Source organism: Ictalurus punctatus, chromosome 20, assembly GCF_001660625.3.
Source record: "Ictalurus punctatus breed USDA103 chromosome 20, Coco_2.0, whole genome shotgun sequence".
In the NCBI taxonomy this organism is placed as follows: domain Eukaryota; kingdom Metazoa; phylum Chordata; class Actinopteri; order Siluriformes; family Ictaluridae; genus Ictalurus; species Ictalurus punctatus.
In genome coordinates this window covers 8,055,772-8,072,436 of record NC_030435.2, presented here as the reverse complement: position 1 = coordinate 8,072,436, position 16,665 = coordinate 8,055,772, and the positions used below count along the sequence as shown (strand labels likewise).

The 16,665-nt window shown below is 41.2% G+C and overlaps 1 protein-coding gene across 1 annotated transcript in view; it reads right to left on the bottom strand.

Moving 5' to 3' along the window:
* kcnq3 (potassium voltage-gated channel, KQT-like subfamily, member 3) overlaps positions 1–12,859 on the bottom strand; it is a 50,721-nt gene extending 37,862 nt beyond the window's left edge. The window contains exon 1 of the mRNA XM_017495082.3: positions 12,052–12,859. Coding sequence (XP_017350571.1) covers positions 12,052–12,359 — 308 coding nt within the window. The 5' untranslated portion in view covers positions 12,360–12,859. The remainder of the gene's footprint in view (positions 1–12,051) is intronic.
* Positions 12,860–16,665: the final 3,806 nt, after the last annotated feature.

Here is a 16,665-nt window from a genome sequence, read left to right as displayed (position 1 = left end):
TTTGTTGACTTTGTGGTAAATACTTGGTAATATTTGTATAAATACAAATATTTATGTGTTATTATAGGTCTCCACAAAGGAACACAAGGTTTGAGTGTTGTTTTTATTTAGACAGTCAAGGTTTGAAGAGAGAAATGGACAACAATACCCTACACAAGTACAAGGCTGTAATGTAGCAATGAGTAACAAAATAACAAATAACTAACTTTAATAAATAATAATAAATAAATAACTTTTAAATGACAAAAATGTGTATGGCATTCCATGTCATGAGGATTTTTTCCTCATGACAGCGGAAACAACTTAAAATACTCAGTCATTTTTTGCCTAAGAGATAAGTGTAAGACATCATTAGAAACTATAAAGGGTCTACTTTTATTTGTGTATGCTCACAATAACAACAAAACCTTGTGCTTTTGTAAAATAAAGAAAATAAACATGATGCGCTTTCAGCTGTCTCTGTCTCCATGAGAATCTTTCTGAAACGCATCACAAAAATTAACAGAAACTCAGCAAATACTTATTACACAAAAATGAAACATATGTCTAAAGAAAGCTTGAAATTAAAATAAAACAAATCACATTTAAAACAGATATTCTCATGCAATGTAATCTGTATGAAACAAAAGAAATGCACAGTTTCTCCTGGCTCAGCTAATTATCGTTAATGTGATCACTCCCATGCGCGGAGCTCGCTATTCATACGGTAATGTGCCGAGGCGATCGGTGCAAAAAGGTAAACGCCCCAGCAATAAACACCTAAAGCAGGACATGGATGCTTTGCAAAGTACAGCACGATGAAAGGCAGGACACACCTTGGAAATGCCAGGTGTGTGATGTTCACGTGTGTCTTCAGTTGAACAGGAACTGTTTTCAACAATGGCACAATGACATGTGCCACATCTGTGTGCTGTAAACTGCTCACTTACAATGCTTATATACAATACTATGTGAGCGAGTAGGCTACGCAAGTAGGCTACGCATTGGAGTGGGCTCATACAAACCATCCACCTTCTGTAATACTCTCGCCTCTCCCTATGTGCACTGGACACTTCAATTATTTTTCTTTTATCTTACAACTGTTTTCAACATTGAGAATAATAATAAATGTTTCTTGAGCAGCAAATCAGCATATAAGAATGATTTCCGAATGATCATTTGACACTGAAGAATGGAGTAATGATGCTGAAAATTCAGCTTTGATCACAAGAAATTGCATTTTACAATATATTCAAATAGAAAACTTTTCAATTGTAAAAATACGTCACAATATAACTGTTTTGATGTATTTTGGATCAAATAAATGCAGCCTTGGTGAGCAGAAGAGATTTCTTTTGAAAACATTTTGAAATGTTAACGATCTAAAACTTTTGAACAGTAGTGTAGGTCTACAGTTTTTAAGTAAAGTAAAGAAAATCTATAGTCAGATTACTTCTTTTAACTTAAACTTGAATTTATGAAATAAGCTACAAACAATACATTCGTTCTTCTAGTTCCCACATTCACATTCCTCATTGATAAGCCCAGGGGAGGGATCTTTGTCTCCTCAGGTGTCAATCACATACAATATTCATGATGATTCACGTCACCTCGCATACAGTACAGCCTTTCTGACAAAAAAAGTGTGTTACAAAAGTTAAATGACTATATTGGTATGTATGAATGAGTGACCACACCATTATGTAGCAAAACCTCTAGGCTACAAGATCCAGATCTAGGCTAAAAGTCTTGTGAACAAATGTTTATTATGTGTTATATGGACTTATTTCAGTGACTTAAAATTGTTTTTGTTTTTTTCAAAAACCATGCATAAACGTTAATGGAGGTACCGAGGTTGCAATTCTTCTGGAACTGAAGGGGGCAGCAAATATGCGCAAGTGTTTTAGTTTAGTTTTAGGTCCACAAGTGGTGAAGAAGAACAAGAACTACAAGCACACGGGAAAAACTACAGAAGATGGCAATGAGTTTAGCTCCGCCCCGACTCGTTGCGAGGAAAGGTGGTAAGAGTCAAATATGGAAATACTTCACATTCGAGGCAGATGACAACAAACATATAATTGATGCTCTGAATCCGGTGTGCAACTGATGCTATCGTTCATTTCAAACAAAGCGAGGAAACACCTGGAATTTGGCGAAGCACCTGAAAGACAGGTCCTTTATTATGTTTCTTTGAGGCAGCTGGCATTGTGGCCGTGAAACCAGCTAAGGTTATGGTCCATGTAATGTTTGCGATAGCCAGTTATTTGTTAACGATGCTAACGCATTGAAATGTTATAAACTACCTCTTAATGGGCCATCATGCATCACCATTCAGCCCGTGTCCTGTCAACAAAATGCAGCCTAATGTCACTAATAATTATTCAAATGTTCATGCTTTTAATAAATCTTTTTGGCCTGCCACCATATCATTGAATTTAAACTAATGCTTGCATTCAGAGTGCAAGGTGGGTGTGTGTGTGTGTGTGCGCGTGCGTTTGTGTGTGCGTGCGTGTGCGCATGCGTTTAGGAGTGCACCTCCCCTGTAGCCTCCACTCATTGTCAGACAGTGTTTGATAAATAAAATATCTCTCTCTCTCTTTTTGCCAGTATCAGCCAGAGGAGGATGTCCTCCAGGAAAATTTTTAATTTTATTATTTTTTATTTTTTTAAACCACACCGTAGTATCGACTTTGGTATCGAGTACCGTGTGCTTTTGGTGGTATCGGTACCGACTACTAGATTTTTGGTATCGTGACATCCCTAAGAGGCAGTAGATGCAAGTTTAGATTTTATTGAAAATGTGTATCACAAACAACCACAACCATGACACAAGAACCATAAACGTAAACACTGGATATAAAGTAAAAACAAGAAGACTATGAGCAAGGCTGTGGAAAAAAATGACAAAACATATGTGCAACAACAACAAAAGCTTGACATTGAAACATGCAGAAATGAACACTGCATTCCAATTGGCATACTATCTGTACTAAATAGTATCTGAGATGAGTATTATATGTTGAAATGAGTATCACAAAGGTACCCGGATGGTCTACCATTTCCAGAAGATTTTTGAAGTCTGGATCCATGGACACGTTTTCAGCTAATACTTCCCACAACTCCTTACATGAGGGAGGAGTTTTGTGACAATTTGCTTCGCCAAATTCAAGGATGTATTTTAGAGAGATGTGCATGAAATATGAAAAAATAAATCAAGGGAATGATAAATTAAATTATGTAGTATAAATTATTATGACGGCGAGCATGCAGCCCATGCACACAAACACTGACGCCCTCCTCGCATGACTGCCGCCCGGGTGCTGAATGTACAACTCTGCTTCAGCACCCCTAATATTTTGGGCAGCACATGGCTGCAAGGCAGGGAGGTAGTAACACGCAGCTGGCAACCAATGAGTGGAGCAGCAGTCATTCACCATCCAGCAGATGCCAGGAGAGTATAAAAGGACAGCGGCAGCACAGAGAGGTGAGACATGTCTCCGACATCAATCACGTTGACATTCGTTTCTGTCTGCCTTTCAGAAGCTGACATGGAAGCCGACAGCCCCAAAGAAGATACTCCCTGGCTTCACTGCTCTTCCGGCCAATACCCGCTGCCAGCGCCATGCTCCCTGGGTCCCACCTCAAGCCTTCCTCAGCCAATCCACCACTCCCCACTCCCCACTACAGGAAGACCACCTCACGCATCACCTACACATATTAAAATAAAAGCACTTCCTGTTTTGCCTCTACTCTGCCTGGTGTGTGTATATGTTCATCCCACTGCAGCTTTGCATAGCCACAGTGGTGGAGAATGTGGGCATGAACATAGACCCTACACCAACCCCCTGCACACAGCCCATGGCCACGGAACACACTCAGGCCCTGTTATGGAGCCCATGTTCCAACTTCTACTGGAGACTAATCTCCAACAGCAAGCGGTGACCCAGGAGCTGGCCCAGAGTCTGCGGCTTGCCACACACAAGCTCCTCCAGCTCAAGAAGTCCCATTCTGCCCTCTTCCAGACCCCTGCCAGGAAGCCCAGTGTTTGCTCACCAGGCTCACGAATGAGATCAATGTCGAGGCCTTCCTGAGACCTTTGAGTGCATTGCCTTACACAAAGAGTGGGAAGAGCATACCTGGGCCAACATCCTCACACCATTTTTCTCTGGGGGAAGCGCAATTGGCATACTACTCTGTCTCTCAGGCCATAGCGGCAGATTATGAGACTCTCAAAAACTAAATCCTGGTTCGCTGCGGCCAATCTCCTACCACTGAGGCGGCCGGGATTCACAAGTGGGCCTACCACCCAGAAGTCACCCCAGTCCAGATGGACACCCAGTTGTGCACTGCTCAGAGGTGGCTCCAGCCAGACTGACACACTGCTTCCTAGGTCATCAAAAGAGTGGTAATGGACCGGATCCTACGAGCTCTGCCATCTTATGAGCGGAAGGCCATTGGGATGCGAGGACCCAATACCTCCTGACAGATGATGGAAGCACTAAAGTGAGCCTTAACCACCCTGGAGATCAGCTGAGGAGAGCGAAGAGAGGTGACCACAGGCCTGCGCTACGGTCCGCCCCCTCATCGAATGGAAGTGGGCCTCCAGCAAGAGAGAAGATGATCGGAGACCCTCGGATGAGCCCATGCCCACTGAGCTGGACCCACCCATGACACAACAAACCTATAAGCCCTAGCTGGCTTGGTGTGCCCTCCACGCTTCAGGGCCTCCTTAGGCAAATGACCTTTGCCATCAGGGTTTACGGCAAACCCGTCACCGCCCTCCTTGACTTGGGGAGCACAGTGACCCTGGCCCGGCCCAACATCCTAGGCCAAGCCCTCCAGGAGATCAGAACTCTCCCAGTTTCCTGCGTTCATGGGGTTGTCTGTGATGTTCCGGCAGCCAAAGTCAGGGTCTCGACTGCCGCAGGAGAGTGGCCCCTCCTCGTCGGACTCATTCCTGAGCTCCCCGTCCTGTTACTGCTCAGATGAGACTGGCCAGGGTTCCCCATGACCACCCACCAGCCAAGAGCAGATGTCACCGGAAACCACCAGCCCCCCAACCACAGGTCCGGCGGGCCTACCTGGCCCAGGAATAAGGGTACATTGGGGAAAGAGATGCCTCAGGTGACACATTCATACACGCTAACCCTATTTCATCTGTGTTCCTCCAGGTCGCTCAAGAAGGAAGTTTCGGGGCCAAGCAGAAAGAGGACAACCACCTGAAGCACTGTTGAGGCCAGGTACAGCAGATAGAGGGGGGCACCCAGAACCCCGAACAGCAGCTACCCGCTGCCTATTTTCCGGTAAAGAAGGGACTGCTGTATTTCCCGACTGACTGCCAAGGGCAGCCCTGTGACTTCCTCATCATTTCCCATTCCAAAACCCGGCTCTTGATGCAGCTGTCCCATTCACATCTGCTGGGGGGTCATTTGGGGCCATGAAACACCCTGAGGAAGCTGAAGGACAGGATGCGACCAATGTCAGGATGTCGAAATTAATGATTGATTTGTGCCGACTGTTGCAAGTCAAGAATCTGAAGTCCTTCGTCTACCACCCCCAGACCAACGGCCTGGTGAAAAGGTTCAATCAGTCACTCAAGAGGATGCTGAAACGGGTGGTAGATGAAGGAGCCCTACATGCTCTTTGCCATCTGAGAGACCCCCCAAGCATCCACCGACTTCACCCCATTTCAGCTCCTCTTCAGACAATGGCCCTGAGGACCATTGGACATGGTCCGGGAGGCTTGGGAGGAGCAGCCCTCTCCTTTCCGCTCCCTAGTACAATAAGTCCAGGAGATGCAGAAGCAGAGTAACACCCGGGAACATCCGGAAACATATGGAAGCTTCCCAGCAAGACCAACAGAGGACCTACAACCAACCCATCCAGCCCAGGGAGTTCTGGGCGGGTGATCAGGTCCTCCTCCTGCTCCCGAACACCTCCTGCAAGTTCCTGGCCCACTGGCAGGGCCCTCGTGAGAGTTGGTCCGGTTAACTACCGACTGCTACAGCCGTGTAAGCGTGCAGACACCAAACTGTATGACAATAATATCTTAAAAAAACTGGTCAAGCCTGCCCCACTGGAGTCCACCAGAAAGGATCAAAAGGTTAAACAATAAAGACGATCTTTCACAGACTTCTTTGCTGATATTTACCAAGGGTGCCAATAATAGTGGAGGGCACTATACTTTTAGTACCTAGTATAAGTATGTAATTTAGGATGCAGGGCAGGACTTAAGTAGGGGTGCTGATTAGGGGTAACACAGAACAGGCGTGAGTGCTCAATGAAACATGTGACAAGGTCATGTGACATGCAAGGGCTGATAGTTAATGTACTGAAATGCCGATTTTGGCATAACCATGACGGCATTCTTAAGTGATTCATACAACTTCAAGCTGTTGTGGTACAAAACAAGGGTGAAATGTGAAAAAAGTTACAGTTTTTTTTTTTTACAGTTACTAATTGCTTAAAACATCATCATCAACAACAACAACAATAATCCTCCTCTTTACTAGTGGATCACACTAAATATGTTTCAATGGCTTTGTAGAACCTATATAATGCATTATGTGGCTACTAGGATATAATTTGAGATTCAACCACAGAAAAAAGACAGATTCTACAAGTCGCATGATCAAAATGAACATTGTATGGTCCTCACCAACTTCAATTGTGTGGTCCTTACCAACTTCTATAAACAAAAAACCTCACACAAACGATTTGTCATTTTTTTCCCCCAAAAGTAAACCAACATTCAGAAACCAGGTGGGAAAAATAAGTACACTCTATAATTCAGTAACATGTAGAACCACATATAGAATTGCCATTTAGGCCCTGATAAATAAAAATATAGAATTAAAGAAGGAGGTACTTCCTTTCCCCCATGACTGTATATGCATACGCAACATTAATTTTGGCACTTAGAATATATAACACTAGCAACTGATATTGTCCTAAAACTGATATTAAACGTATACTGTATATTAATACCCACACATGCAAAACTCATATTAAATGTCATATACTATCATACATTTTGATCAGGTGCTTAGTAGGGTCAGTGTTTTTCTGTGGTTTAATCTTAAATTTTATATTAGTGGCCACATAGTGCACTATGTAGGTTCTACAATGTCAATAAAATATACAATATGTAGTAGGAGTCGCTAATAAAGTTACTTGAGATTCGGTATGAAAAATACCTTGAAGATCGTGGGGCTTTAGACAGATTCACGTAGGCTAAGAAAGGGTAACCAAGCTAAAACATTAATGTTTAAAAAATGACAGATTTTTCACCTTCAATGTTTTATGGAATACAAGCAATTGATGTGCTAATGTTACTGTGTTTTCAGTTTATTGTTGTTGTTGTTGTTATTATTATTATGTAATTGTTTTAAGTGATTAAAATATAATGTTTAAATTACTTTGTCACCCCTGTTTTGTACTATAATGGTGCTAAGCTGTATTCTGCATAAATATGACCTAAAACATAATCAGATTTTCACACATGTCCTAAAGGACGGGAACCAAATTAAGCAAATGAGACAAAAATATAATACTTGGTCATTTATTTATTGAGGAACATTATACTTCCTATTGTGGAAGGACTTGAAGCATGCAATTCATGTGAGGAAACCCAACAACATCTCAGAGTTGAAGCTGTTCTGTCCTGAGGAATGGGCTAAAATTCCTAAAAGCCAATGTGCAGGAATGTGCAATTATTGCTGCACAAGGGGGTCACACCAGATCGAAGGCAAAGGTTCACATTCTTTGCCACTCACAGATATGTAATTTTGGAAAATTTTCCTCAATAAATAAATGACCAAGTATAATATTTGTGTCTCATTTGTTTAATTGGGTTCTCATTGTCTACCGTTTCCAACTTTTAGGACTTGTGTGAAAATCCGATGATGTTTTAGATCATATTTATGCAGAAAAATCCAATTCTGACTTTCCACAAACTTTCAAGCACCACTATATATGGATGTAACTTTAAACAATGACGTGAAACTCATTAGCACTGAACGAAGTATTACTGTGTTGTTCTTCACTAGTTAATGCAGATACAGAACAGTACTGTAAAACTGAAAGACATAGAATCTCATTAGTAATGACTGAAGTGTTACGGTGTTGTTCTTCACTATTTAATGCAGATGTGGAACAGTATTACACATGGTATTTAATTACTAATTTTTTATATTTAAAATAATTTATTAAAAGCAAATTGAAAATATGTTAATGGAATATTTGTTACTGATTGCTAAATTATTATTTTGTACTTTTGTAAATTATTGTTGTCTATTTCTCTCTTTAGACATTTAATGGATAAATAAAAAGAACACTCCAACACTCTGCTCCTCTGAGGAGACCTAAAGAACTCATATTAAATATTTCAATTTTAGATACCAAGGTATTAGAATAGGTTGAGATATAGTAGGTAGTAGATCTCCAGGAGGAACATAATGCTTTGCTACTGGGAGTTAACGTTGTTATTAGTTATTTTAAATGAAATGTAGTTAGTTATTATAAAAGAGCCATAGTTAACCAGTAGTTCTGCAGGAGAAATGTAAGACTGAGTAATTACTGCTTAAGATTGAGCTACTTACTGCATAGTTAATAACTAGTGCCAAATAGCATACTTACTGGGTAATTATCTACTAGTTCTTAATATTTTATAGAAGTCAGATAGGTGTTAACAAAGAACTACTCATTCGTTCCTGCTAAGTTCCTGCATAGTTATCTATGAGTTGTTGAACAATATTGTAAAATGTTACCTAATTATTGAGAGAGAGCACACGTGCGTGAAAAGGGGGGGGGGGGGAGGGGGGTTTGGGGGGGTTAAGAGAGAGAGAGAGAGGGTTAAAACAGTTATAATATAATGTTTGGATGTTATTTATTATTTATTTTGATTATTAGCTAGTAACTTACAATTGTGAAGAAGCTTATACATTAGTACATTGTACATTAGTATGCGGTACAGTCTGATACAGTCTGTCATGGCAATATTCACGTTTCTCATTTTCTGTATATTTTCTGGCTAGTGTGAAGTACATGACCATGAACACAGTATACAGTAATATTGCTTATGAAACAGTAAAATGGACTTTTGGACACCGAACAGTCAAAACTTAAATCCACTAACAAGTCAAGTGAGTAACATTGATTATCTAGTTACAGTGGCACCTGACAAGGAGTGGGATATATTATGCAGCAAGGGAATAGTTAGTTCTCAAAGTTGGTGTGTTGGAAGCAGGAAAAATGGGCAAGCATGAAGATCTGAGCGACTTTAAATGGTTCCTACCAAAAGTGATTCAAGGAAGGCCACCCAGTGAACAGGCAACAGAGTTAGGGCTCATTGATGTGTGTGGGGAGCGGAGGCTAGCCCATCTGGTCTGAAACCACAGAAGAGCTACTGTAGCACAAATTTCTGAAAAAGTTAATGCTGGGTATGATAGAAAAATGTCAGAACACACAGTGCAACGTAGCTTGCTGCATATTGGGCTATGTAGCCGTAGACCAGACAGAGTGCCCACACTTACTCCTGTCCACCAGCAAAAGCACCTACAATGGGATTGTGAGCATCAGAACTGGACAATGGAGCAATAGAAGAAGGAGGTCTGATATAGCATATTTTCTTTTACATTATGTGGATGGCCTGGTGTGTGTGCATTGCTTACGAGAAGAGATGGCACCAGGATGCACTATGGGAAGGCAAGCCGGCAGAGAGTGTGTGATGCTCTTGGCAGTGTGCTGCTGGGAAACCTTGGGTCCTGGCATTCATGTGGATGTTACTTTGACACATACCACCTATATAAACAGTGTTGCAGACCAAGTACACCCTTCCACACTGCAACAATTGTTCAGAAATGGTTTGAGGAGCATGATAAACAGTTCAAGGTGTTGACTTGGCCTCCAAACCCCCCAGATCTCAATCCGATTGAGCATCTGTGGGATATGCTGAACAAACAAGTCCGATCCATGGAGGCCCCAACAAGCAATTTATAGGACTTAAAGGATCTGCTGCTAACGTCTTGGTGCCAGATACCACAGCACACCATATGTACACAATATTAGGCAAGTGGTTTTAATATTATGGCTAATCGGGGTATGTGTCAACAAAATAGTTGCCTCCTGACATAACATAAAATTATGTTGTTGTCAAAATTGCCTTGGACTCAGTTTTCAGTTTCAAGAGTATAGCCACTGCAATAGAATAAAATATTCTATAAGGAGTACATTATTCTTGGTAATAAACGGCATTAACCAGCATTCTACTAAATGGCATACAGTAAATATCCATCATATGCTGAGTGCATTAGCCATGTAAGATATTATATGATCTTAATGAGTACTCTGACAATTTAGCTGAGTTCATTTGTACAGATGGTTATGCACCAGTGTATTAGTGTGCTAAACACTCCACCATAGTTGACAGTACTGTAGGTTCAACTTATTAAACACAACATTTTGGGGGAAATTAACAGTTTACATCATGGTCAGTTTAATACTATGTATGTTAACAACGTATCTGCCGGATTAATGAATCTACAAATGAATGTTGATTGATATTAAGAGGACCATCTCTTTTAGCTGAAGTTATTTATAGTAATAGTTAAATAAAATAATATCTTTGCAGAGCCTTTACTTTAGCCACATAGCTAATGCTGCTTTTATAAAAACTCACTGACACACAGAATCTCTACAGTCGGAATGAATGTGATTTACCATCCATTTCCATTGTTTCAGAGAACAACTCCCGCCTCCAAATTTTTGTGGTCTCCAGACTTGCAATGGCCCTTTTATAAAGGCCTTTTTATAATCCCAGAGACCACAAATTTGCACACATATTAGTTAGAAGCCACAGGCATGCTAAGCAGCAGACTCTGAACCACATCCTGAATCTCTGACTGCTGGGGTGTGAAGGGAATTAGAGGAACTGAACAACAGCATGTTAACTCCTACAAAACACATTTCCATATGTGTAAATGGTTATAGTGATGAGCATATGTTAATAAGAAATATTATTATTTAGAAACAGGTTTCAAAGAAAAATATGAGATAAAAGGTTAGAAGTGTGTGTGTTTGTGTGTGTGTGTGTGTGTGTGTGTGTGTGTGTTTCTGTGATAGTTAAATAGTGTGTTTTTGGCTCAGGGTCAAGTCATCTTAAAATCATCCGCTCTCTTTTCCTCTGTAATGAAGCTCTTCCAATTAACCAGAGCAAACATACATTTAGGCCCCCCGTGTGGGTGTTTGTGTGTGTGTTTGAATTTATTAAAAGGGTCACTTATATAATTTATTTTTCATGCTTTTGGCGCTTTATAGCACATTAACACTCACTAATTGTCATTCTCATTCTCTCTCTCTCTCACTATATGTTATACATATATATATATATATATATATATATATATATATATATATATATATATATATATATATATATATATATATGCATAAAAGGCAATGTCTAATCAGCTCTGCTCAGGTTTTAATTTCAGAACCATGGACAGCAATTACAGCGCATAAACTTCGTTAGATTGAGTTATTAAAATGATGTTTAGATGTCAGATTCATCTTGCATTTACTTTCCATTTTAGCTTAGTATAAAGTGGTATCCCATTTTTATTGCCTGTTAACTAGCTTGAAAATACACCAGGTATTTCTCCCCAGTGTGCATGCAGCAAGTGTATAGAAAAAGAGACTAGCCTACATCTAGAACACGGGGTTTTTCAGTTTGTTCCTCTTGGACAACCCTTGTGCTTTCGATTCTTATTACAAAGATTTCCATTTTATAAGAGGTTTCTGTGTCGAATCCCTATAGAAAGACAGAGATGTAACTTGGTTAATTCAGTTGACTACAATAAGCGAATTTTAAACTCTAAATCTTTAATTAAGATACAGTTCTGTGGGAGCTCAGAAGCAGAGGCTCAGAAACCTGTAAGTACACGAGACTCAGTATGGGTGTGCACGTATGGTAAAGCACTACCTCACCCTCTTCTGCCTCGATCAAGTTACAGGATGTAGTTCTAAGGTGCAAAAAGGTTTGATGTGCGTGTGTGTCGGGCATAGAGTGCTTACACAAACGCGTGGTAGAGCAGCGCCCATCCCCGCGGTCTCTCGAGTGCATCGTAGATGAGATTCTGGATGCGCCGCTTCCGGATGTTGTTCCTCTTCACGGGCCGCGAGTAGCCGATAGGCGTCTTGGCCAAAAGGCCAAAGTTCTGCGAGCCCCGTTTAAATTCCGCTTGCCTCGCCGAGGTGGCGAGTAGCAGCGCGCCGTCCCGCTCGTGGCTCGTGCATGTCTCGAGCTCGCCAGCCACCGTGTCTTTCCGCCGATCGCGTGAATCCTGGGCGCCGTTAGCGCCATTTCTCGACCTGAGACCCATGTTCACTGCTGTCGAGCGTCGGCGGCGCGCGTATGCAAGTGCATGATGAAGCGCATGCCATGGTCCGAACAGGAGGGCGCGAGCCCCTTTATTTGCGGTTGGTCATTCCAGGATCTTGATGAAGGAGTGAGGCGTGATGCGGATCGGCTGAGGACAGAAAGCGAACGCCTGTCGCGCACCCCCCAAACACACACACACACACACACACACACACAAGCAGAGAGGCAGCGCTGAGAGGAAAAATCACACCACAGTCGTGAGACTGAAATATAACAAAGAAAAAACAAGAACTCACACACGGCCACAAGAACAATAAGCCGAACGGAGACAAAGATCAGTGTCACGAATATTCACATAACGCACAAAGACGCACGTTATACACACTACTGAGATCAAAACGCGACCGCTCCCGACGAAGCATGCCTCTTGAATTTCACCTCCGTTACGCGCCACTAGTGCTGAAACAGACGCAAGGCGCGGAGGGATCGGTGGGAGAGGCGCGAGACATAGAATGTCACGTGACACTGGTCTGACGTACGCGTCTATGTAGACCGAGCCGCGTACGACTACTACAAGTCAATGGGCTGTTCACGTTTTCCTCTTTTTTCCAGAGATAAAGGGGCAGAAGTTAAAATCGCGTGGGAGAGCAGAGTAGTTGACCCTCCTTAACTTTAGAGGACTGGTATTATAATTCGAAGGAGAATAATTAATAACATGGCTTAATTGTGGTACTAATAAACATGTACACATCGTTTCACATGACACATAAAAGATAATGTTTCCACATCATTGGTGGTCATGAAAGAAGTGAAGCCAACCCATCGCTGTGTGGGTTTTTGTTAAGATTACCAAATAAAAGCACAAAGCTTTTGCCACACATAAGTGCTTCAATCACGAGCAAAATAAAAAAAATAATAAAAATATCATACATGGAAAATATACCCCAGACAGTGATAGTCTACACATGCATTCTTAGTTCTCTTCCAATGAGATAATCTATTCACTCCTCAGAGTTCCCCTCTCCACTTTCTTTCCATTTGGGGAAATCATTAACCTGGGTGAAAAAGTGAAGTGAAACAACATGTAGAATTTCCTCACTTCAAGCTGTACTTGTGAACTTGTGCTATGATGTCAGGACCAGCTGTGGAATTAAATGGTCTGACTAATATCATGTTGCTTAGCACTCTACAATACCATGTATCAAATTCTGTCAAATAAATTATATTTTAGATCATTAGGGGTGGAGCTCCTCCCTGTGAAATCTACTTAGAAAAGAAACAAGCAAGGAGAAGACACAGGAAACACAACTAACAATACATGCAATCCAAAAACATTAAAGACATACTATAGACAATTTTCTGAAGAAACATTCAACACAGTCAGTCAAGTGTATTATAGTACACAGAAATAACACTGTAATTCATTTTATTTCATGTTGGTTGTTGTAAGTTGTTGGATTTGCATTTTATTTGTAACTTTTATATTTGAATGCTTTGGATTTTTCTAATAATATACGGTTGCAATTAAAATTATTCAATCCCCACTGCAAATCAGGTTTATTGTCAAAATGGAACAAATCGAACAAAAGCAGTTGAAATTGTTCAACACAATGAATGCAACTTATAATGATTTCTTCAGTTTCAAAATTATTCAACCCCTTCATGGCCTATTCCTCATGAGCAATACCTCCAGTTCAGTAATATTCTAGGGTTTGTGTGCTGCAACCATCTTCTTCAACTCCCACCAAAAAATTTCTATGGGGTTCAAGTCAGGTGACTGTGATGGCCCTGTAGAATCTTGCAGGACTCCTGCAACCAAGTCTTGGTGGAATTTGAGGATCATTGTCAGGACAATGATCATTGGAAGGTCCAGTGACACCCCAGCTTCAGATTCCTCAGAGATGGCATGATGTTCTCTCCTAGGATTTTCTGATACTTCAATGAATCCATCTTGCCTTCCACACGCTGCAGAGTTCCAGTGCCTGAGTTCCAGTGCCTGAGGATGCAAATCAGCCCCAGAGCATCACCTAGCCACCACCATGGTTGACTGTGGACAGAGTGTTCTTTCTTCATTCTTCTTTCTCCAGTCACACCACTGTTCCATCGTGCCAAAAAGTTCCAGATTTGTTTCATTGCTCTAGGTCACAATCCTGTAGCTAATTTAGATGATCTTGAGCCGACTTTTCTTGTGCTTTTGGATCAGTAGTGGTGTACATCTTGGAGTTCTGGCATGTAAACCTTCTGCATTTAGTACGCGCCTTACTGTGCTCACTGTAACCTCAGTGTCTGCTGCCACCAAGTCTTGCTGCAGGTCTTTTGCAGTCACTCAAGGGTTTTTCACAAACTGCCTTCTCAGAAATTTGGTTGCACTCAGTAGCTTCCCTTTTCTGCCTCATCCAGGTGATTTAATATACTTTCTACCCCTAGCCAGTTCGGGTATTTCATGTGTTCCAGCTCAAGCACATCTGCTGCAACTAATGAAGCCCTTGATTAGTTGCATCAGGTGTGCTTGAGACAACACCTGTTTTGCATATTTGTGCTGTTGTGAGGGATTCTATTCAGGGGGTTGGATAACTTTGAAACTGGAGAAATCATTATAAGTTACATTTTCAGCTGAATTTGGGGAAAGCACTGTCTGTAAAGTGTGTAAATTTTGACAATAAACCTGATTTGCAATGTGGGTTGAATAATTTGACTGCAACTGTAGAATCACCTTAAATTATTTTAAATGATAAGTGTATATTATTGTGCTGTCTGTGTTCTTTGCTCTATCCTCCACTCTCTAGTTCCATCCTCCTTTGCTCCTGTATATGTCTACAGGGACTAGCCTTTTACTCTCACAGACTGACTGGCTGCAGCAGTGTGTGTGTGTGTGTGTGTGTGTGTGTGTGTGTGTGTGTGTGTGTGTGTGTGTGTGTGTGTGTGTGTGTGTGTGTGTGTGTGTGTGTGTTTGTGTGTGTGAGCGAGAGAGAGAGAGAGAGAGAGAGAGAGAGAGCGTGAATGAGTGAGTGAGTGAGTGAGTGAGTGAGTGAGTGAGAGAGAGAAGATTTTATCAATATTTGAAACATGTTTGTTTCATATCTCACACATCAAAGTAGATGGGGTATTCTAGCAAACATACTGTCAGAGAGAGAGAGTGTGCAGTCTCTGTTGTGGGAATATCTCACTGTGCTCAAAGTGGGTGCGGTTCTAACACAAGGCTGGATGAGGTCACCATATACACAAACAAACATGCACACACACACACAGCTCTGGCTTTTCTCACACAGAAAAGGTTGACTGGTCTGTACATATGTCTCATCACAGACATCTGAGGGTTAGTGACTAGAACTGGGTGTGTATGTACTGTATGTGTGCAGAGGAAGGGGAGTTTAGCTAGGCACAACAGGGCCTAGGCAGAGCAGAGGGCACAGATCCCACTGTGTATTGAGGGTCACAAAAATGTCTCAGGGTAGGCAAGTAAAATTGTCTGAGATGAGTGGGAAGTGGGGATGGCATCCAGAAATCATGAGAGACAAAGTAAAATATACATATAAAAAAAAAACAACCTCAGTTCAGATCTGATTTTCATTCCACAGCAGTGGGAATGGGACAGAGGAGTGTAAATAATTAAGATTGCCTGACTGCTCAGTGCCATTGTCATATTTTATTAATCTGACCCTTAACTCACTGGCCCGGAAAAAGTACAGCAAAAGTCCACTTCGACATTCTCCCAGTGTAAACCTAATGCAGAGCAACTGGATCTTCTTTTTCCAATTCCAGTCTGAATTTTATGGTGTGAACAAATAAAAGTTCTGGTGACTTCTTCCCACTGGTGTGAATGCACTACAAAAGGAAAACCCAATTCTGGTGCACATCTTTGATATAACAAAATGCTAATGGATTTCAATTTGGTGAACAAATGGAATTCCATTCTATCACTATACTATACATGTGCAACTCACACCTGTTCTGATCCTAGTGTGAATGAAAGATGAAGATGTCGCCACCCATATATATTGTATATAAAGACATTTCTGTGGTCTTTAATGGGACTATACACTTAGGTAACTAATAGTCATTGTATTTATGTATTTAATATTGGCCCCACTTGGCAATCCATAGATTTATTGAGTATATTTGCAGCCCAAAATATAAAGTTCAGCATGACATATCTGGTTATATCAAACTGTAAGACAGTGAATCTTAATATGCTTAAGTATAAGGTCAGAATTACGTGTACAGCTGCAATCAAGGTTATTCAACCCCCACTGCAAATCAAGTTTATCGTCAAACTTTACAGACTTTCAGCTGTTTGCAATGAACAA